Source organism: Thamnophis elegans, chromosome 10, assembly GCF_009769535.1.
Source record: "Thamnophis elegans isolate rThaEle1 chromosome 10, rThaEle1.pri, whole genome shotgun sequence".
NCBI lineage: Eukaryota > Metazoa > Chordata > Lepidosauria > Squamata > Colubridae > Thamnophis > Thamnophis elegans.
This window is the reverse complement of record NC_045550.1, coordinates 40,811,671-40,836,135: the sequence shown is the minus strand read 5'-3', so window position 1 is coordinate 40,836,135 and position 24,465 is coordinate 40,811,671. Positions and strand designations below refer to the sequence as shown.

Genomic DNA, 24,465 nt, shown 5'->3' with positions numbered 1-24,465 from the left:
TGTTGTTATTTCCTCTGCTGATAAGGATAACTAGGAACTACTAAGGAGAAAACCACACTTCCCCAACACTGGCAGGATATATACTGACACTGTATATAAACAGTGAGCAAAGTCTATACTTAATAGTGCTAATGATGTTACCTACTCAGGTAATGAAACATCTACAAAGAACCAAAGACAAGAGGACCAAGGATTCCACAGTTCAACCTTGAGCTACATATATTCTCTTTTATTGAAAACATTGTCTCCTTATTTTATAACCATAGCAAGAGAAGTTTGCTAGCAACAATTGAAATGTATCTTATCAATCAAAAATGTTGACTTCACAGTATTTCCTAAAATAGCACTTTATAATCTTGGGAATCTTTGCACTGAGAAAAATCATATACAGGTTAAAAAAGCTGCTGAACATAGTAATGTTAATTACAATTATTGCATCATGTTAACAGTTAGCTAGTATACTGATGTAATACACATTTCAAGTGATAACTAAAAAAGAAATCATTTTAAATAATCTATCTTTACTTTTCCACATTTATATATATATATATATAAACTATCTGCTTTATATTAGTCTGTAAACAATGAGGCATTCAATGCGTTTATCATGGCAGAAAAGGAAAAGAAACTGTTCTTTATTTTATTTTGTTTAATCCTCTTCCCATTAAACATGCGAACACTGTCATGACCATTTTTGGCTTCACTTCTACCAAGTCGTCTGGTAAGGCATATATACAAGCACCAATTTTCCGAGCAATAGAAATAGCATACCTTGGAAAGAAAAAAGGGGAAAAAATATTTGTTTAGCATTATTTGCATCGGAAGTATATATATCTAATGAAGATTACTTAGTAACTTTTGTCTTTGCTAATGGGACAATAATTTTCTCCAGTCTTGCAATCTATAAGTTATATCCCATTCCAGATAGTTGCCCAATCTCAGGAATAACTTTTCAAAAGAGCTATGAACAATATAGCTCTATTTTTTAAAAAGTATTTGTAACAAAAGTTGACTGCAGTGCATTCTTTCCACCAATCTACAAATAATTTACAGTCATAAGTATGCATTAATGTTTTAAAGTCTTTTTGTCTGTTTTCTTTTCAACAGTTATGCAGTATCTAAAACATTATGTAAAATATTATTAGATATAAATTTTCCAAAACGTTGCACAATTTAAAATGCAATTGAGACATTAAAAACATGATATGCTGTAAAAATATGTATTCTTGTAGAAGTTTAATAGAAAGTCTAGAAAGGGTATCAATATTTTGCATTAAATTCCAGCTTTTTGTCTGACTTGCTTGTAACAGAGATTTTTTTTTTTTTTTTTAGTTGCTCTGGGTGCTATTGGCAGAAATATGGGATATAAACCATATAGTTAAATAATGTAGCAAAACCCAAACTAATTAAGAATGAAGTAGAAAAAATAAGGGGGTGGGGGAATATACACTAATTCCTAACATTTAAAAAAATCTTAACAAAATGAACACTTTGTTATTTTAAAAAGGATAGTAAGACCATATTGATTTCTCATGACTGGGAATATCAAGGAATTCTCACTGAAATTGCCTTTGAAAATAGTCTGGAAGTTTGTTATACAAAATGACAGTAAAAAGTACCAGACTCTACAATCCACTCTTCAGCTTATACAAATGCTGAAAATACATTTGAGAAAGAAGGTTGTGTAGATATTTGGTTGTCATTTTCAGATAAGCTTTCAAGAATAGCATCATGGAGACACTATTATAATCTAATTAGTAAATTGCAAAAACTTAGTGACAATAGTAAGGTTTGTATATTCCAGTAATAGCTACAGCTCACACATTAGTTAAGTGGATTAGAAAAACTTCCTATTAGGCCATAATGATTCAGAAGTGTTCCCAATTATGGACATAGTATTTTAGAAAGAATACAGCCACATCCATAACATATTTCCAAAACTATCTTCCTAGTAACAACTTTATGAATTCAGTTTTATTTGGATTGACTGTACATTTAACCATCATGATATAAATTATTTCAGATCCCAGACATTGATTCAGGAAAGCAATTCTGTTTTTTAATTGAATTTGTGAAAAAGGGAAATTAGAGCTTGGTGTAATTAACATACTAACCATAAGTAATAACCCTACCATAATGTAATTAACATATTAACTATAATTATAACTATAATAAACGTAGGTTACCTCTATTTATATATTTTAACTTTTGTGTTTTATATTTTAACTTTTATGTCATATAATATGCCTTAGATTAATTATGATGCTTCTGATACGTATAAACAAACAAACTTGATTAGCACATATTGTAGATTAAGGCTGTACACGCTTCAAAATAATTTTTTTAAAGTGTTTCAGTCCTCTTGTGACGACTGCTAAAGCATGCATATTTATTTTTTAGGCTTCCACATAAATCTGCAAAAATATGTTATTGCTTTAGTGGACTAAGATCATCCTTAATGTGACTCATTGCAATTACAATGATCCTAACATGGCTATGATTAAATCTGACTCTACCCATTAAATATTATTTGATTTATGTCAAAGTCTAACGTTATACTGCATGTACTGGTATTCCCTTGAGTGGGATTCTATTCTTTGCAGAAGTAAAGAATGTTGCATCATTGTGCCTAATGCAAATATTTTTCCAGCCAGGAGTATTCATTGAAGAAGTAGGATGTTATATGTTTCCCAGCTTTAATACACTTGATTAGATGCATGAAATATTCCCAACTTTGGGTTTAATTTGTTTGTGGACTTTAAGCAGTTCTCTGTTGTACTTTAGTTTAACATGGCTATTTTTTTGATTCCAGTCAAAAAATATGTCCCAGCGGACATATTGTATTATTGTCATGTTTTTAACTGTTTTATTATTATTATATTTTGTTAATATATTTTAACATATATCAATATGTTGTAAGCAGCCTAGATCCTTTTAGAGTGGGCAAGCATAATAAATTTAATTACTATCACCACTATAACATCAATAATCATAATAGTTGAAAGATTTAGAATGATTTGTATATTTCTCCCATTTTAAACTTAACAAAGGCAGCTTTAGCCCATACCAAAACATTATTGTTTAAAATGCCATACTTCTATAAACTAGGGCACTTTAAAGGCTTATTAGTTGTTTTCATTCCACAGGATAGTCTTCTAAAATATGCTGCAAGGACTTACTTAGCATTATTTAGCTTGTCTGCTGGTGTTAGATCTTCTCTCTTGACCATTTCTGAGTGGACTGCTTTTGGTGCAATAGCATCTATTAAATCTAATATTGGCAAACTAGTGCTTATGGATTGGTCCTGAAACAAAATACATTAAAGTATTGTTAGTTACAATGATTTTCAGTCATCATAGCTTGTCATCTTTAATTTAGTTTGTCATATCCTTTCCCCTTTTATCCAGTTATTGTCCATGATACATCAAACAAAAGGTCCTCAACATGTTTCACTGGACTTCAAAGTTTTTGTTTCCTGAACACTTTTGAGTGTATCTTAGATTTTTGGCTCCTAATCACAAAAATAACTTATAATTAACCTACCATGTACCATTTTATAGAAATATTTTATTACACAATGGTAATGTACAACTTTCAGTTTTTGTTGGCTATGCTGCATACATGAAACATATAAAAACATGACAGTGTGGTTGAAGGCAGTATTCCACAATATCTGTGGAGATCTAAAGATAGTGGTTTTGCTGCTCGGAATGCAATTTGGTTAAACCAAGTATATTCATGATATAGGATCTCATGCTGGAACAGGGGATTGGATTAGAAGACCTCCAAGATCCCTTCCAACCTCAGAATAATATATGTTCTATGTTCTAAGTACTGTGCTACGTGTGCAAATAGGACAAGCGTGCAAGAGATTAGTATTACATTAAAAAGAAATGGCTACTCCATTACGATTTCCTTCTACATACTTATAAATCTATATAGTACTCTGCTTCTTTTTTAATCTCTTTATGATTTTGAGATGGTCTCTGGGTAATACATCTTGTTCCTAGGATTCTAAGATGTACTTCTGTCTTAAAATAGCAGGTGGTACTGCTATACTCAACATCCTTTTAACAGCTCAAGCGGATGAGCATTTTTATCCATGACATCAAGTTATCAGCAGGAGGTGCCCTAGAATGATGTAATTAGCTCTATACTTTAAGAGTTTCACCAAGCTTTTCTTACCCAGGAGATTAAAGCTATGGTTTCAAGATTGGCTCATCCTTTTTAAGTTCCACCATGAACACTGAAAGCAGCATTTTACTATTCCCTTTGAGCTACTAAGTGATGTTTCTTAATATCCTGATTGAATATATAATTTTAGTTCTAATTGTAGATCATTTTGGCCTGTTATAACTCTGCTGTCCCTATTTTTCTTAAGTGTAACTCTTGTACTCCAGTGTTAAGATAAAAACTGGCAAAGTTTCAGAAACTGGATTTCTGCAATACATTTTGGCTAACTGGCCAAACTATTTTTACAGTATTTCTGGTGCTGCCATGATCAGTATGCACTTTAGAATATTGTACTTGTTTAAGGCTGATTGAAGGTGTGGCAAAATTTAATGTGTGGATGGAAATAAAAATCGAACTGAAGTAACATTACTTCAGTTACATGAGAAAAGAATATTGTTGCAAATATAGAAAACTCAAGGATTTGTAAAATATTTAGTTCGTAAGTAAAGATTTGGGGATATTTTTACAAAGTTGTTGATATAGATTAGTTGTTCTGAAAAAATTGTGATGATCAAAATGGTTTTCTCTGAACACTTTTGTATATTTTTAATAGTTTTATGATGCATAAACTGCATAAACCATCTCTGTACAGTATTTGAGTATGATGCAACAATTGCAACATAGGTACAAATGTCCACTCTTTGATAGAAGCTTCTTCCTGTTTTTAATCATCATAAATATTTCTCATTCTTTCCACAAATTATTTTTCATTAAGTTCTATAGAAAAATAGATATAATTATGTTTCATGACAAACATAGTAATATACCGTATTTTTGAGAGTATAAGACACATCTTTTTTCCTCAAAAAAGAGACTGAAAATCTGGGTGTATCTTATACATCGAATACAGCATTTCTTTGCCTCTCGAAGCCCCACCCCTTCACAAAAATGGCCATGCATAACCTTATGGAGGCTTTCAAAGAGCTCCTGAGGGCTGGGGAGGGCAGAAATGAGCAAGAAATGGACTGTTTTTTGCCCCCAGCCCCCAGCAGCACTGTATAAGCCTCCATAAGGCTATGCATGCAATTTCTTTGACAAAAAATGGAACTGTTTTTGTGAATAATGGGCCTTTTGCTGGTTTTTGGGGGCCCCACCTCCCCAGGAGCAGTCTGCAAGCCCCCCCCCCCCCCCGGCTATTCATGCCTTATATATATATCTCCCCCTACCTACCGACCTACTTTCTCTCTCTCCTTACCTATCTATTTCTCTCTCTCTCTCCCCCTCTATCTACCTACCTACCTACCTTTCTCTCCCTACCTACCTACTGTATTTCTCTCTCTCTATCCATCTACCTACCTACCACTCTCTCTCTTCCTACCTACCTACTGTATTTCTCTCTCTTTCTCTCCCTCTCTATCCCTCTATCTACCTACCTACTTTTTTTAAAATTTGCCTCTTCAAAACCCCGGTGCGTCTTATACTCGGTGCGGCTTATGCTCTGAAAAATATGGTATATGCCTATATTGTTATCCAAAATCTAATCTGTTTTTACATTTTTAAAATCTAATATTTTAAGCATTTTTATAATGTGTTGAATTTCTGCTATAAATTCATTCACACCCAGATTTTCTCCATGCAATTAATATAATATTCCATTTATTTGATAGTCTTTTTATTACCTTGAAGCTAGATATTGAAGTTGTCTTATTTGCATTTGCAAGAGTTTGATTCACCCATTTAATGATAGTTTCATCATTTACTTTCTCCCCTTCTCCAAGGTCTGATAGTACATTCAAAGTATATCTGCAATAGACAGTATATGTAACTGTTTAGCAACACGAAAGTTCTCCTGAATTTTCCAGTATTGTTTTACATATTCAACAAAATCTACATGAGGTGGGATTGCATTGCGTTAAGAAAATAAAGAGAAATGACATATATAAAAGCAGATGACACTGTATTGTACAGAAATTTATCACAAAAGATAGTACAGGAATTTAATTATTTTTAACCAAGAGAGTGGGCCTATTTTGATAATTACAGTCAGTATTATTAACTATATCACCCAATTACTACCATTCTTTAAACACATTTCCTAACTAAAACATGGTTCTCCAAAATTAGTGGTGAGAATAGAATAGAACTTTATTGTTACTTTGAATGTATATTAATTGGCATACATTAAAATGAAATCTTGTTGCATTCCGCTCTCAAAGGGTCACCACTTCCAATATACACTACATAACCATGACAGAATGAATGAGTGGATGAATGAATGCAAAATTATGCATGTGCCCACATATATGACACAGAGAAATAACAAAGTCTAGTCTGGATATATGCATGTACATTGCAAGAAAAAAACAATGGGGAAACAATGAAGAAACCTAACTGATAGCAGAGCTGAAGGCAGACAGGATGAGTGCTAGTTAAACTGGTGAGCACCAGAATTGTGCTGTCAAAAGACTGTGCTAGCAAAGTTAAAAGTACTTAGTTGTAACCTTCAACCACCTGCTAGTTAAGATCTTTGGAGGCTGAATGAAATGACAGGAAGGATATGCCACAACCAGACTTTGGCTTGCTACTTGGAGAGAAGCAGGTTCAAGGAAGAGCTGTAATGGGTTTGACACAGCCAGCCAGAGTCAGAATTATAGTGAGAAGTATGGAAAGACTGAAATAAAATATTGTGTTGGAAACTTGAGTGGAAGGATTGCAGGAGCAATGGTGTTGAGAATTGAAAAGGTAAAAAAATATTGAATGTATACTTAGTAGCAGGCAGGGATCAAAATTATGAGGAACCTTAGAGTGAGAAAATAGGGAAAATGTCATCTAACTAGCATGTCAAATGATGAAAGGTGTTCCTCAATTTATGACCATTTGTTTAACATCCTTTCAAAATTACAACGGTGCTAAAAATGACTTATAACTGGGCCTTGCACTTACAACTGTTGCAGCATCCCCATGGTCTTGTGGGAGATGCTAGCATGCAGATGCAAACTCATAGTTGCTTGGAATGATGGAGGATTCCCGTACTGATGGGCGGGAAGGAAGTAGGGAGAAAGATGGAAATCAAAGTCTTGTAGTGAGACTGGAAATTCACTGTTGCCCTATGATGCACCATTTTGCCCACTTGAAGGTTACAAACATTGGAACCAACATGAAAGTTTTAGAAACGTATGTATGGCATTCTAGGTTGCAACAGCTTTTACAGAATTATAAGTCCTTTATAACATGACAGACATGCATAGTACCGCACCACAGATTTACTGTACATTTTGAAAAAGGCATATCATAAAGGATAAAAAAGTGGAAAAAAAAACATAGACTTGTTATCTGGATTTTAAACTGCTGGTTGAATAAGTTTAGAACTCCTATGGAAAAAGTTTGAACCATTTTTGTCTAATGGTTAAGGGCTTAGGATAGAAACCAGGAGATTGCAAGCTCTAGTCCTACCTTAGGCATGAAAGCCTTCTGGGGGACTTCGGGCCAGTCATGCTTTCTCAGCCCAATCTACCTCATAGATGTGGGGGGGGGGGGGTGTTTGTGGAAAAATAAGAGGAGGAAGGAGTATTAGGTATGAGTACTTTTGAGTTACTTATAAATATAATAAAGACCAGATATAAATACAACCTACTTAATTTTTAAAGCCATTGGATTTAGAGAAATATAAGAAAGCCTTACCTTCTCATTAATTGCCAGACTAGTGCCAAGGTCAAGGTTGGTTTGCCTTCATTGAGATCTTTTCCACCGATTCCAACCAATGAAAATCTGGCATTTGTCTTTCCCAGTTCTACAGCATAGTTACAATTTTCAATCTAAAATGATTTGATTATAGATACATGTCAGAGTGTGCACAATGTGATTACTATTTTGAGACAACACTGGAGCAAAATACAGTACCCAGGGGTTTTGTCTTTTGAATAGTTGTTTATCTACAAGGCATACACACACACACACACACAAACACACACACACACAGCAAAACCAGGCAATCAATCAATCTTCAACTATAACACGGAAGCACACAAACAGAGAGAAACTGCCCTCACAGGGCCTCTCGTATGTAGGCAGCCTCTTAAAGTGATAATCCGGCTGGCTCATTCTCATTGCATCATCTTGGTTTACAGCCTTACAGCAGCTGGTTAGCTATTAAAGCATCATTATCTTAACAATACAAATCATAGTTATTATCCAGTGTTTTAAAAAACAGATGTTTACACCTGAAACTTTTGGAAGGCAAAAAATACCACATAGCCGGCACACTTTTATTTTCTTTAATATATCCAGTTAGAAAACGTTTTGAGCAAGGTATCATTTGTTATGTAATTCTGTTCTCACATTTGCTATGTCTCAAGAATCCAAATGATTTAAATTTACATTAAAGTAGAGGCAAGTTTCTGCTGTGAAATACATAAAAATATTTCCTTCCCAGATGTATTGTCCATGGTATCAATGGGAGAGTCCAGGATGGGTTATACTAGCATGTTAGTTTGTTGAGTGTATTCTATTAAAAATAATAAATTTGACATGTGATGTTATTCAGAACTGGCTATGAATATGTATGATTGGCAACTGCTCTTTAGCTTTCCTATACAATTTTTGAAAGAGTATGAAATAGTGAAAAAGTTGCCAAACTTTGGTTTGCCTGTAGATTTTATTAACAATGTATCTTTGCACTATAATATGCTAATACAGTAAAGAAAATCCTAGCATGTATGTGAACAATATATAAAATACTTTGTTTAGGTTTATGTTTATTGGATTTATATGCTGCCCTTCTTCCAAGGACTCAGGGTGTCGTACAACATAAAAGAAAACACATATTACAAAAATTAAAAGGGACATTAAATAAAGTATCCAAAAAAAGCCCAGTTGATATTTACAATAAAAATTTAAACATTAAATTAAAATTAACAACCAAATTAATCCTATATTTTATTCTATTCAGGACAGGCCAGCTTGTGGGAAAAGCCAACTTTTTAGGGCGCATCGGAAGGACCGGAGGTTGGGGATTATGCAAAGCTCCAGGGACAGCTCATTCCAGAGGGAAGGCGCTCCCGCAGAGAAGGCTCTCCCCCTGGGGATCGCTAGCCGACACTGTCTGGCCAACGGCACCCTGAAGAGGCCAACTCTGTGGGATCGCACTGGACAGTGGGAGGCTACTGGTGGCAGTAGGTGGTCTGGAGGTACCCTGGGCCTAAGCCATGGAGCACTTTTAAGGTCATAATTAGTACCTTGAATCACACCCAGAAGACAACCGACAACCAGTGCAGGCCGCCTAAAAGGGATGTAACATGGGAGCATCTAGGTACTCCCATGATAACCCGTGTGGCTGCATTCTGGACCAGTTGACGCCTCCGGGTGCTCTTCAAGGGCAGCCCCATGTAGAGAGCGTTACAGTAGTCCAAGCGAGAAAGGACAAGGGCATGAGTGACTGTACACAGAGCATCCAGAAAGGAGTGCAACTGATGTATCAGGCGAACCTGGTAAAAGGCCCCGCTGGTCACGGCCGTCAGGTGTTCTAAACTAAGCCACGTATCCAGGAGGACTCCCAGATTGTGGGCCCTCTCTGAGGGGGGTAAAGTTTCCCCCCCTATCATCAAAGATGGAACAAGATGCACAAATCGGGATCACAGAAACCATAGCCACTCAGTCTTGGAGGGATTGAGCTTGAGCCTGTTCCTCCCCATCCAGATCCACACAGCCTCCAGGCATCGGGACATCATATCGAGGGCATCATTTGAGTGGTTTGGGGTAGAGATGAAAAGTTGGGTATCAACAGCATACTGATGATACCATACCCCAAAACCACGGATGATCTCGTTCAGCAGTTTCATATATATGTTGAACAGGAGGGGTGAGAGAAACGACCCCTGGGGCACCCCACAAGTGACGTGCCTCGGGGTCGATCCCTGTCCTCCCGTCAACATGAACTGCGACCGATCCGACAGGTAGGAGGAGAACCACTGCAAAACGGTGCCTCCCCACTCCCAATCTCCCGAGTCTTCACAGTAGGATACCATGGTCAATGGTATCGAAAGCTGCCGAGACATCTAATAGAACCAGGACAGAGGAGCATCCCCAGTCCCGGGCCCGCCAGAGATCATCAACCAATGCGACCAATGCCGTCTCCGTGCTGTACCCAGGCCTGAAACACGACTGAAACGGATCCAGGTAGGCAGCTTCATCCAGGTACTGGGGAAGCTGATGTGCTACCACACTCTCGACAACCTTCGCTACAAAACAAAGGTTGGAGACCGGAAGATAGTTGGCTAAAGAGGCTGGGTCCAGGGAAGGCTTCTTAAGGAGAGGCCTCACCACCGCCTCCTTCAAGGCGGTGAGAAAGAACCCCTCTCTCAATGAAGCGTTGGTAATCGCTTGGAGCCAGCCTTGTTATTGATCAAAGAGTAATTTAAGTTTCTGTTTTTTTAAATCTTATTTATGGCTATGTAGATTATATCCTGAGATGTCTCTTCAGTTAGCTACCTGATGGTGTATCACTAACTAGGAGTCCTTCCATGACAACCATGGACTTGACCCAGGTAATTCAGGGTCCGACTCATACAGCGGGTCACACACTCGACCTTGTGTTTCTCTCGGGACAGTGGAGACGTGATCTGGAACTGAAGGGCATTGAGATCTCGCCCTTGTCATGGTCAGATCACTTCCTACTGAGGCTTGATTTTTGGAAACTACTCCGTCACTGCAGGGAGGAGGAACCGATTAGGTGGTTCCGCCCCAGGCGCCTGATGGACCCTTTGGGATTTCAGACGGCGCTTGGAGAGATATCGGACTCCGTTGCCCACAATCCGGCAGAGTCCTTGGTCGCTGCCTGGAATACAGTGGCGGCCGAGGCTCGGGACCGGATCGTGCCTTTGTGGCCTCTCCATGGCAGTGGATCCAGGAGGGCCCCTTGGTTTACCAAAGAACTCCGGGAGATGAAGCGCCAAAAGAGACGTCTAAAGCGACGTTGGAGGGCTAGTAACTCTGAATCTGACCGAACTAAGAGCCTTCATTAGGACTTATTTAGTGGCAATACGGGCGGCAAAATGTGCTCATTTTTCCACTCATATTGCATCTGCAGAATCTTGCCCGGCCGCCCTGTTTAGGATAACCCGCTCCCTCCTGAAAGGGAGGGATGTGGGAGAGCCCTTACAGGGAAGAGCTGAGGAATTTGTTCAGTTTCTGTTGGACAAAGTCGCTCGGATTCGGACAGACCTAGACTCCACTTGGACAGTGCCAGCCGAGATGCCAGGGGAGGGCCTTGATCGGATTTTTTGGAGCGAGTTCCAGCTTGTCGCTCCTGAGGAAGTGGACAAGGGCATGGGAGCGGTGAGTGCCTCCACCTGCTTACTGGACCCGTGTCCCTCCTGGCTGGTCTCGACCAGCAGGGAGGTGACACGAGGCTGGCTCCAGAGGATTGTTAACACCTCTCTTCAGGTGGGATCTTTCCCGCACCCTCTGAAGGAGGCGGTGGTAAGACCCCTCCTAAAGAAGCCTTCCCTGGACCCAGCTATCCTTAATAACTATCGTCCAGTCTCCAACCTCCCTTTCGTAGGGAAGGTTGTTGAGAAGGTGGTGGCCTTTCAACTCCGACGGACCTTGAATGAAGCGGATTATCTGGATCCCTTTCAGTCGAGTTTCAGGCCTGGCTACTGCACCGAAACTGCTTTGGTCGCGCTGACCGATGATCTCTGGCAATCCAGGGATAGAGGACATTCCTCTATCCTGGTGCTTTTTGACCTCTCAGTGTCCTTTGATACCATCAACCATGGTATCCTTCTGCGACGGTTACGGGAGGTGGGAGTGGGAGCACCGTTTTACGGTGGTTCTCCTCCTACCTCTCGGACAAGTCGCAGTCGGTGTTGGTTGGAGGACAGAGGTCGACCCCTAGGCCCCTCAAATATGGGGTGTTGCAGGGCTTGGTCCTGTCCCCCCTATTTAATATCTACATGAAGCCACTGGGTGAGATCATACGCCGGCACGGGATTAAATATCATCAATATGCGGACGATACCCAACTGTATCTGTCCGCCCCGTGCCAACTCAGCGAAGCGGTGGAAGTGATGTGCCAGTGCCTGGAGGCTGTCGGGGTCAGGATGGGAGCAAACAAGCTTGCACTCAATCCAGACAAGACCGAGTGGCTATTGATGTTGCCTCCCAAGGATAGTCCAGACATTCCATCCCTTAACCTGGGGGGTGAAATCTTACACCCCTCAGAAAGGGTCCGCAACTTGGGTGTCCTCCTGGATTCACAGCTGACATTAGAACACCACCTGTCGGCTGTGACCAAGGGGGGCTTTTGCCCAGGTTCGCCTGGTGCACCAGTTGTGGCCCTATCTGGACCGGGAGGCACTTCGAACGGTCACTCATGCCCTCGTCACCTCAAGTCTCGATTACTGTAATGCGCTCTACATGGGGCTGCCCCTAAAAAGTGTTCGGAGACTACAGTTGGTCCAGAATGCAGCCGCGCGAGCAATATCGGGTGTACCTAGATACACCCATGTTACACCCATCCTCCGCGAGCTGCACTGGCTTCCTATTGGTCTCCGAACGCACTTCAAGGTGCTAGTCATTACTTTTAAAGCCCTACATGGCTTAGGACCTGGATAACTGAGAGACCGCCTCCTGCCCCATACCTCCCAAAGACCAATAAGATCTCACAGGTTGGGCCTTCTCCGGGTGCCGTCGACCGGACAATGCCGGCTGGCGGCCCCCCGGGGGAGAGCCTTCTCTGTAGCTGCTCCAGCCCTGTGGAACGATCTACCTGCAGAGATCCAGACCCTTCCCACTCTCTCAGCCTTCCGAAAAGCCATGAAAACCTGGCTGTTCCGGCAGGCCTGGGGCTGTTGATCAAGGTCCGGCCCCACTTAAATGGAATGTTTGGTGTGTTTTTTAAATTGTATCTCTTCTTTATTTTAACTTTTACTTTTGTGTTTGTTTCTGTAAGCCGCCCAGAGTTCTACGGGATTGGGAGGCATATAAATTTATTAAATTTCCAATTGCCAATTAACTATGTCTCTACTGTACACTGCTTTTCCTGATATCCACGTTATTAGCGGTGGTGGTAGTCTATTGTTTGTATGTCAATGCTTTGATATTAGCCAAATAGTAACATGGAAGTTACTTCAGTGCTCAGTTTCAAAATTCTGTTACAAATTTCTACTTGGCTTTGTGAATCACAAATAGATCCATAAAAATTATCAATGGAGATATTAATTTACATATATGTTACTATCTACTCTGTTTGCATGTAACTGAGATAGATGAATAGAAATTAGTGGTGATAATGAAGGTACTAATACAGAAATATTTACAAACCTTTTTCATGTTACCCCCAAGTGCAGGATATGGGGGTTTGTTGACATGACTCCATTCTACAGGTACACGGATCATTTCATACAGTTGAAAGATTACTAAACCATCAGCAAGGTCACTGGCAAAGTGAGGGAGAAAAAGAGGTTCTTCTAATTAAAAGCAAGATAATTATCCTTTAATTAATCAGAAAACATATTTTCACTGCTTCTACATTTTCTAAATTTCCCATTTAAATTGTTTATTAAAATCATCCACAACTCACAAATTACTATTTTAAAGTATTATGATTGGTTGAGGTCAGCCAGATGGTTATACTGGATTTGGCATTTTTATCCACCTATCAAGTCCTTCCCAGGGACATGAGATAGGTAGATGTGGTTGCTTGAAGATGTTACTGATATCATTGCATAATTTAAGCTGTATCAAGTAAAGCTGCCTTTTGCAATTGAATTTGTCAATGATAATGGTACAAGTGGTGCTCTGATTGTTTTGAGATTGCATTTAAGGTGCCTATTACTATGGTACTACCTTTGCTTTTTTTTACAACAGTTGTTCTATTTCTATTTGCAGGTCTTTATATTTTGCTACTTTCTCCGGTTCTTTTTCTTCTATTCTGTTGTCTCCAGATATTGCCATGTCCACTATCGAGATGTCATCTTTCTTAGTGACAACTAAGTCTGGGATATTATGTGGCAGGTGTCTGTCGGTTTTTATTCTAAAGTCTCAGAGCACTTTACATTCTTCATTTTCTATTTCTCTATTTTATGGTCCCACCAGTTCTTGCTTGCAGGCAAATGATATTACTTGCCAGTCTTCCAATTATTATTATTATGTACACAACAATGTGAACACAGAGTTACCAGTTCTTTAGCTGGTGTTGGCCTTCATATGCAATAAGTTCTTCCCAAGAACCTAAGATGTCATAATATATTGAGCATAGTATAGGTTTAGATCTAAGCAGCGTATACTTTATAATTAATAGATGGAAACTTTGTCAATGCACAGATTTTCTAAATGCCATCCAAGATTTTTTGGTATGGCATGCAACATGCCGATAACCAGTGAGTCCACCATGGATGATTTATGCTATAATCTTTCAACTTTGATTTTCAGATCTTGATACTTTGTATAATCTGGTATGCTAATTTATGAGTTTGTATTCAACAATCCCACCATATACTGTAATGATAATACATATTGTAATATATTGTTATTTATCACATTTATACAGCAGCCCATCTCACACAGAGAGACTTTGGATGATATACTATGAAACAAATAAATAAAACTCATTTTAAAACCACTTAAAAACTTAAGTAATTAAGCATAAAGAAAACCAAGATTTCAAAAAGGTTAAATTCAGAATATTATACATTTGTAAGCTTCTTGCTGCCAGGAGGTCACTTATCAGCCTCCCAGATTGTACTGTCTGAGAGTGGCCCAGACAGGAAACACAAGATGAATTAATTCTACTTTCTTGTAGGGATGTATTAACAGATTCTTGCCAGACTAAAGTACAAATTTTCCCATGGTATCTTTTCACCCAAAATTTTGGATGGATCCTTACTACATTTCACTTCCATTCCCTTTTGTTTGATTGTTCCCTAGGCTGCATCTGTTCCCCTCATTTCCAAGGTCATTGCCTCATACAATTACATGCCCAGCCCTGATTAAAAAAAACATGTTTGGCACCTTCCTAGATCCCATCAGATGGAAATGGGATCTCCTGTCAGATCTACAGTGTGATGACTCCCCTGGATACTTCCCCAGATACTTCTCCAAATGTTAGTTTGGAGGAGGATGAACCAGTTACAGGCACATTAGAAGGGAGTTGGTCAAGCAGCCATTAGAAATTGGCTGAACCACAACTGCAGCAGAACAGCCCTGAGGCTGCAGCCAGTCTGATGAGGAAGCTGTAGCCAGTCTGATGAGGAAGAAAGGACTGCCTTCTGCATCTGATCCGAAAACATAGGGCAGAGAAAAGCCAGGAGCAACAAAAGTCAGCCCAATTACTCTTGAGGAGGCAGCCTTGCCCTTCTTGATGGGCTGCACCAGAAGCTGACTATTTAGCACAGCAGACAGATGGAGGTGATGCTGGGAACAATGTGTTCATTTACTACCTGTGTGTATCCTGGTTGTAATTCTTGCCTTGCTTTGGATTGACACCTGATTTGATTTGGATCATGCCTTGTGAATCTTCTTGTATTGTGAGTTAATTTTTCCTAGTGGGTTTATCTTGTTTGGGAAACTTTCAAGTGCCTTGTGGACTCATTGGCCATTGCTCTGTGGACTAGCAATGGTCTGCTTTTGGCTGGATTTAATTGGGACAGTTCTGGGTTTTTTGTGAAGGGAATTGTTGGGGAATATTAAAAAAAAATCATTAAACCACTGTTATGTGTGAGTGAGCGAGACAGCTCATAATGGGATAAACAAATGTAATTGGGGAGAGGCAGTACCTCAAATAATCCTTCCCAATGTCACATAGGGCTTTAAAGGTGAAAATCAACATCTTGAATTGTATCTGGAATTGAATTAATAACCAATGCAGTTCATGGAGAAGATGTGTGATGCAGGAGTGGAATCCGGCAGTCGCTACTGCTGGTTTGCTCGTGGCTGTGCTGCATGCTCACTTGATGTGAAGAGCCAGGAAGGATGTACTACTGACAGCTGCTTCCACCAGAGATCATCCAAAAGCACAATCAATGCCATTTCTGTGTCCAGAAACATGCCCAGGCCTGGACCCTGACTGAACCTGCTGTGGATCACTTTCACCATGAACTTCCCTAAAATAGGGAGATCTGACACTGGTTGGAGGTTGTCCTATATAGTGGTATCCAGTGATTGGCTTTTTTAGGAAAGGACAAATCAACACATCCTTAAGAGGTGGGGGGGGGGAACCCTTGTCTCAAGGACAAATTCACCCCAACTAAAACTCATTCACATATCACTCCTCCCCCCCACAGCAACCTTAGCCAATTATGAGGGTGCATGAGTCTCATGAGCAAGTGGCTGAGCTCACAGTCATAAGGATTCTTTCTACTTCCTCAAGTCTGAACTGAACAGGTTTGAACTGTTCCATACTGATTTATCATTGATACATTTAGGGGAAATCCAATGGAATGCAATATAATAAACTATTACTGTATTAATATTTCATTCAGAAAAGTGTACTGTATTGAGACAATACTTATTCAAGAGGTGGATCAGAAAGAACAGGCAATGTAGGCTCTCAAATTGCTCCAAGAATGGACAGCTGTCTATTAAAAAATCAACTTTCCACTGCAGCCACCAGTTTAATTCTCCAATAGATTTTCGGGACATATTTGAATCAGCAATATACCTAAAAATAACACTGCCCAAACTGGCAACAGTTTTGAGCTAAATAGAAAAATCTTGCCCTTGGATGCAGGTAGAAAATAAGCATTAATCCAAATAAGCTTAAACGATTCAGCACAGATATACTAGGAAAAATGTGATTGAAATTGGTACTACTGCATTACCATGTATAATTTTATGTCAAACCTTGAAACAAAGGAACAATCTTAAACACTTAACAGCCTTGGTATATTTCAGCATACTTTGCTCAAGGTAAAAACTACATTTTTTTCTTTACCTGTATAAGTGATTAATATAAGGAGTAACCCCCAATGAATTCATCCAGTTTCTAAATGTTCTCTCTTCCTTACTTTCACCTACAATAGAAAGATAGTAATTTAATTATACTCTGATTTTTGGTCTGTTTTTAACTCTATTGTATCCCAAAGAGAAGGAATGGTATCACAAAGCAGGAGAATGTTATCATAAAGTGGAAATATATATAAATGGGTGAAAAATAAAGAAATCTGAATTAAATCAAAACCATAAAAAGGATACTTATTGTGCTAAATATTTAGAACACAGCAATAGCAAAAAAAAATCTTTGTGTCCACAACAGTTAGTTCAGTTTGGTGGTTGACCACCCATCAAATTATATGTTTGGGGTCTACATGAGTCTAGATCTTTTGAATCAAAGACCATTTCAGCTGCCCATAATACTAGCCAATATGGCCCAGTTCAGAAAAATCTATATTTTCTTTTGCAGCTTTCAGTTAAAATTATTTGTTTCAAAAGGTATTTCAATCTCTAACTGAAATATATTTTGAATACTTCAGAAAAAATTAACATGCTTCCAAGATAATTGGTTATAGAAAGAAGGGTATATTTGGCAAGTTCACAATAAAAATTAAAACTTCATGCTAAATAATGCAGAACATAACATGCAAGCTGAAAAAAAATCAATTCTGACTGAAAGAACTGTGAAAGTAAAAAAATAAGGGTTATATTTAATATGCCACTCTGAAATCAATTTCTTAAACTTATTTATGACCACCTACCATCACTAGAACTCCTTTCATTCTTGTTCAGTGTTTAATAGATACCTTCTTGAGAATATACACATTTGCTTTCCATGGAATAGGTATAAATAATAGATAACCAACACAAACTGGAACATGGTAATAACATGCCTTGTGGCACTTTTCTTCTGTAATCGCATTGTTGGGCAGCAATAAGCATACATAGAGATCAGAAACGGATATGATCAAATAATCATGCTGATTATTTTTCACTTTCTCAAAATAGAAAAATGCTGAATGTTTAATTTCAGTTATCAAAATAGGAGTAACTTCAACATTCATTTTGTCAGGAAAATAAATCCAGTTATCCTTAAGCATGGCTGCTGTTCAGGATAAGATGAATTTCTCCATTGGGTTTTATAGCCATGCAGCCCTCAGTATTGCTGATCGAAACACAATTCATTTTGTCTATCTTTTACTCTTACTGTATTATTTCTAACATGATTTGAATATTCCCATAATAAAACTAAAATGGAATTATAGGTAGTCCTCAAACTATGACTTGTATGGCCAGTCATGTTTCCAAGTTAAGACAGCACTGAACCAATTATAGTTCCAACCAGTCCTTGGAGTTCCAGTCATTCCACTATTGATGTCAAGTTGGGTAATTTGCAACCAGTATAGGTTCACAGTTACAACTGCTTGCCAAGTATCCTGCAATCATGTCATCACCATTTGCAATCTTTCCGGCTGGATTCCCCAGAAAGTCAAGTCACTGGGTATATCGCCCACCCGCACTTCCTCTCCCAGCCCACTGTGCATGTACTGGGCTGGCACCCTCCCAACTTGTGTGGCACCACTTGGGCACCCTTGCAGACCTGAACAACACCTCTCATGCACTCCCCTCTTACACCCTCTCAGATCTTTGCCAGGCGTCTTGCGCATGGTGCCTCTCATGCATCCTCTCACAACCTCGCTCCATCAGTCCTGGCAACCTGTACTCTGCTGGCCCTGTCACTCCGAGTTCATATTTGCTATTTTTTTCCTCCTGATGCTGAAAAGTTATGTCCAGCCTGGCCATTCTTCTTGGCAGCAGCAGGAAGAAGATGGTGAAGATCAGCTGAGGATGAAAGGCCAGTAGAATGCAGGGCAGCAGAGTTAGCAGAGTGTTGCTGGCCAAAATATATAGAGATGGGGGGGGGAGACGAGACATGGAGCTTGCGGGAGGAGATATGGAGCTGGGAGGAGTTCATGTGGAGGGAGCCTTACCCATGCTGGGAGGTACCAACCCAGCAATTGTTTGGATTGGGATGGGTCCTTGCCTAAGGACCGGGTGGGATTTGTTTAATGATGGCAATGGTACTAAGATAATTACTGCTAAGCAATACAATCACGTGATATCATACTTTATGATTAAATTGCTTAGTGATGAAAATTCTAATACAACTTCTGGCTGTTTACTGAGGACTACCTGTAAAACTATAAGAATAGCACCTAATCTCCAGCTTTATCACACAAAATAGGATTTATCTGTGGGAATGGCACAAATTTCTTAATTTAAAAGCTTAAAATTCTGCCAAGGTAAGGACTGCAGATATGTGTATCAGCATAGTAGTGAGGGAAAGCCCTTGTTTTCTTCAAGAATTATCCAGCAATCATTTCAATAGGCTACCCTAAGAGGAATATAGAATGCCATTTTTCTGTCCTGTTTTTGAAATGTTTCCATTCCAGTTCATAGTGATAACACTACTAGCAACTTCTAACTTTATTACAACTGATAATTACTATATATCTTAAGAACTAAGTTTATTTTTTATGTTTGCCTTGTTTTTTCTCCATAATTTTCTTTTAAAAGCCTGAGGCAAGAAACTGTCTTGTTTTTATTCTGTTGGAAGCCTTCTAGCTGATACATGCCTTGAACAAATAGTTGAATTTAGGTAAGGGAATTTTCACTTTTGACAACTTTATCGTTTCATTCACATTTGTGAGGTTTTATATCACAGCTCCCAAGAACTCAATTATCTATTGAAGTAAAGTTAATTCATTTGACTTTAAAATAAATGTCTATTACTAATATTTTTCCACAGCTGTAATGGCATATTAAAAGAAAAACACTAATATGTCACAAAAACAAGACAGTTACAAAGAGAACAGTCATCACAGTAACAGAATGAAAGGAAAAACAGATTTCAAAATATAATTTTACAAGCCAAAAGCCTCCAACTAAATACAGTACCTAAAGTAGGAGGAGTCAAATCTGCATTTTATGAAGAAAGATTGTAAAGTTATTAAATGTAATATTATGAGCACTAGCCTAATTTCAGTATTTGGGTATCCTTAACATCTAAAAAAACAGTTTAAGATCCAAGATCTTGATGTGATTTGAACTCCTCTCCATTAACTTTGCTTGTCAGAAGGTCACATGAGCCCCAAATACTGTAACTATCATAAATACATGTCAGTTGCCAAGTGTTCAAATTTTTATCACATGATCATGGGGATGCTGCAATTGTCATAAGTATAAAAAACAGTCCCAAGTCACTTTTTTAGTGCTATTGTAACTTCAAATGGTCACTAAAAGAATGGTTGTAAATTGTGGACTACCTATATTGGGGAAATCTTTTCCATTCTTAACTGTCTTGCGCAATTAGGTTTATAGGTATGTGTGTTCCAATTTTACTCCATCGTTTTGAATGGAAACTAGCATATTTCCCCTCCTCCAACCCACCCACCCCAAAAATCATGTTAAATTATATGGCTTGAGCATAATTGGGAAAAACATAGTGAACTAAACTTTCAATGAAATAATATAATTAAGTTAAAGAACAACAAGGGACTTGATGTTAGAGAAACTTAGCACAGACAAAATGGAGTTGCTTCTGATTCAGAAGGTGGACTTCAGGATTTGAAAAGTGTACATTTTCCATTAAGGATCAGATTTGCAATCTGGGAGTACCTTTTAAATACAGCATTAAATCCTGGACCATTAATAAAATCAAGAGATCTTTTATCAACTTTGGTTGATAAATCATGTCCATAAGTGAAGAAGAAAATATTGTACACTAACAACTAAAGACTGCATTAGTCTTTATAGGATGTTTTTGAAGGTGGTCTAGAAACTCAGCTGGCTAGAATTTGGCAGCACTTCACTCTTCTTAGATTTAGAAAGGAGCTCAAATCATAGTCAAATCTTTTAATCTGGTTTAGCATTTGTTTTAACTAAACTGTTGCTGTTTTAATTGTATTGCTCTAAGCTGCCCTAAGCCATTAAGGGAGAGGCAACATACAAGTACACTATTAAATAAACAAGCAAACAATATCCCCATTGAATTATTTAAATTAAGAAATAATAAACAACCAAATACAAATAAGTCTTTCTCCAATATCTCAATTAGTATGTATTGAAGTTACTTACCTTCTAATAAACTGAAATCATAAGAATTGTTTTTAGGCTTTTGCAGGGCAGGGTATGTGTTAAAGAGGTTTGCAACAAAGGCTATATTAAGTTTAGGGTTGCCTGCAACCACATCTGTAGGCGTCACAAACTGTTTGCAACCCAATTTATCTGCTTGTTGAAGCATATATTCAGCTCTCCTCAAATCATTTGGTTCCTGGGGAAAAATAAATTGCAAATTTAAAATAAAATACATGCATCCATTTTTGCATTAGACATAAAATTCTAGATGCAGAAGAAAAACATAAATTGTTTGGAAAGAAAACCCTGTTTTTGCAGGATTCCTGATTGCATTTAAATGCATTTAGAATCTGTGCTTTGGCCCACCTATAGCAGTCTACAATACCATACTCTTCCCTCAGAAGATCTAAAGGAAACATCCTCAGTGGTTTTTTAATCTCTAAGATCAGACTCTGACTAGGCAACACAATACAGTAGTCAAGAATATATTATTATGAAAAAAGAAAAGTAGCCTATATAATGGGGGAAAGGGTAACATACTTCACTGTTATATTCCAAGAAGAGTTTTACCTGGAATACTAACAGGTATCTGTTTTGTTTTTGTTTTCATTTTCTGCTTGTTAAGTAACTGATAGCAAGTTTTTACAAATGCTTCAAAACAGATGTCTCTAAACCTATGGAAGCACATTCAAAGCATAATGTTTGTATAATTTAAGCAGCCATGTCTTTCTCAGACTTAAATGTTTTGGAAATTTTTCCATCTCAGAGTTTGAAACCAGATTAGATCGGATTTGAATAATCAGTATAATCTAAGACTATGTAATGGTAAAAAAAAGTCATAACTGACTCTACCATATAAACTTGAGACAAAATATATTGAAATAAATCTTCAATGTATATTTGAAGCATATTCCAGCTTGATTCTCAAAGTATCCCGCATTAAGACTCATTATTAAACCATCACATCAGATGACTAGATTATCAATTTTTTTAACATAGTTGGTCAGATTATACAAAGCAACCCATTCCTTTAAAAAAAGGAATTCAATCATATTGTTTAATTATCTATTCAAGAAATCTGTTAGATATGCTTAGTAGAAATGCTATAACTTGGTTTGCCAACCTAGCCAGTGTCTATAATCTGAAAGAATTAACAGAACACTTACATTAAAACCTGAAAGATCTATGGCAATGGCTTTTTCTCCATTGTTGCCTCCTTTGGGTGCAATTTGATTCAAAAGATGATAATAAGCTTTTGAGTCCTGAATTGAACAATGCAAATTTTAAACAAAAATGATTAATGTACACTTATCCGATGCTGAAATGAGAATGACTGGAATTGTTATACTAATATGCCTGTAATCATATTCTATATAGGTTCTGCATAGAATATATTTTGTTAATGGATTTTCATATTTCTTGGAGGATATCACCTTTGAAAAAGACACAAAGTAATATGTTGGGATGTATCTACAGAATTACAGCAATAAAAAGGTGCCTGGATAAACAGTGCTAAAAAAAATACAGGAGCTGATCTTGATGGAGAGCAACAACAAGTTTTACTGGCTCACAACAGAGATTTTGCAGAACCAGGTGTCCTCAGCTTAAAGGTCAGCTTTTAGATGAATTAAATCTCTAAATACAGGTATCTAGGCTCTGTTGTTTTCTCCTGGATCCAAAATTCTAAACAATTCCAGTTGCAATTATCCCACTTCTCTGGATTCCAAAACTTTTGGTAATTGTGCTACATACGTTTAATAATATAATAAAAAAAGTAAGGAAATCTGTTTTTTGTTATTTTTTAATGTTATAAGTATTAATTTGCTTCCATAGTTTTTGATTCTAGAAATGATATTTTTCTTATTCTTCTTCCATAAGTTTTATAAATAGCTTTTTGAGACCATGGAATTTCTTATTTAAGAAATGGTCTTTCATAAGTTGGCAATGTATGGCAATAATACGTTAGGTTCAAAAAGTATTTCAATAGTATACTTTTTATTAAAATGCAATAGCAGAATAATTTATGAAAACTTTGATTAGTTCTATTTTTAAAATTCTGATTGAAATAATTGCTTTATTTACTACAAGTTTAAGTAAGATATACCTTAATGTCTTGACCAAAGTTGCTTATTTTCTTCCACCCAGCGTTATTCAAATGGTAGTTAACCCAGCGTAGCAGAAGTTCTTCTGGAGACAATTTTATTAATTGCTCCAATTCTTCTTCATCACTTAGTAAACCAATAAGAGCTGGAAAAGGTTTTCAATAAATATTATTCTGGAACTTCAAAAGAAAAACAAATAAAAGAATATGCTTAAGCTACAGAATTTATTATTCCTGATGAATGTTTAAAATTCTCACCTTCATTTCTGGAAATCTCTATATCAGAAAAAAGCCCAACTTTAATAATTTGCCATAGTAATCCTAACACCAAATGTGGCTTTCCATCTATTAGATCTTGTGATCCAATGTTAACTACTGTACAGCCAATAGCCGATGCAGAATTTAGTGCTAGATCTAGATTTTCCTAAAATCAAAGCAAAAAAACAACAACACTACATTAGAGAGAAAGAAACAGATGTAGAATGAACAGACTAAGAAAGTATTTCATAAATCAGCTGACATTTGAACTGTTTTCAGCATATTTGAAAAACTGAAAGTCAGTATTTAATAAATCATTCTATAATATTAAGTATTTTTCCATTGAAAGAGCTGATAGAGCATAGGCCCTTTTTAATACAGCTGTTAATTTATGTTTATTCTTTTAGTAACTCAACCATATAAAATGTTACCATCATAACTCAGAATATGCCTGTGCTAGGATATTCTAAAAATTGCTATATAACTATGACATCTAAATAAAATACTATAAGAAAAATGGAGATGTGAAAGCTAAATAAATAAGACCTTTCGAATCAGAGATGAATACACAAACACACACAAGTTTTTAATGTAAAAAAGGATTATGATGAAACAAAAAGACATTTTTTAGGGGGAGGGAATGTAAAATTGGAGGAAGTTAATAGGCATAACAAAACAGGTAGTAGAACAACTTGAACTGATATGTTCTACAAACATGGATTACAAATATTTTAGTAATAGAACTATGTGCAAAATTCTATGCTAGAAATGAGAAAGCTTCCTGGAAACTGTTCTACTCAAATGCTCACACATATTAATATATTTACTACAGCAATACAATATATAGAGAAAGTTTAAATAACTAG

General features: G+C 37.4%; 1 protein-coding gene across 3 annotated transcripts in view; it reads right to left on the bottom strand.

Moving 5' to 3' along the window:
- Positions 1–208: 208 nt before the first annotated feature.
- PLS1 (plastin 1) overlaps positions 209–24,465 on the bottom strand; it is a 49,014-nt gene continuing 24,757 nt past the window's right edge. For all 3 annotated transcript variants that reach the window (XM_032225063.1, XM_032225062.1, XM_032225061.1), the window contains 10 exons: positions 23,600–23,765; positions 23,345–23,487; positions 22,407–22,502; positions 21,241–21,436; positions 17,105–17,183; positions 13,495–13,609; positions 7,855–7,988; positions 5,853–5,976; positions 3,180–3,304; positions 209–771 (listed from right to left, as the gene is read on the bottom strand). In XM_032225063.1, the coding sequence (XP_032080954.1) occupies positions 636–771; positions 3,180–3,304; positions 5,853–5,976; positions 7,855–7,988; positions 13,495–13,609; positions 17,105–17,183; positions 21,241–21,436; positions 22,407–22,502; positions 23,345–23,487; positions 23,600–23,765 (1,314 nt within the window). In that variant the 3' untranslated portion in view covers positions 209–635. The remainder of the gene's footprint in view (positions 772–3,179; positions 3,305–5,852; positions 5,977–7,854; positions 7,989–13,494; positions 13,610–17,104; positions 17,184–21,240; positions 21,437–22,406; positions 22,503–23,344; positions 23,488–23,599; positions 23,766–24,465) is intronic.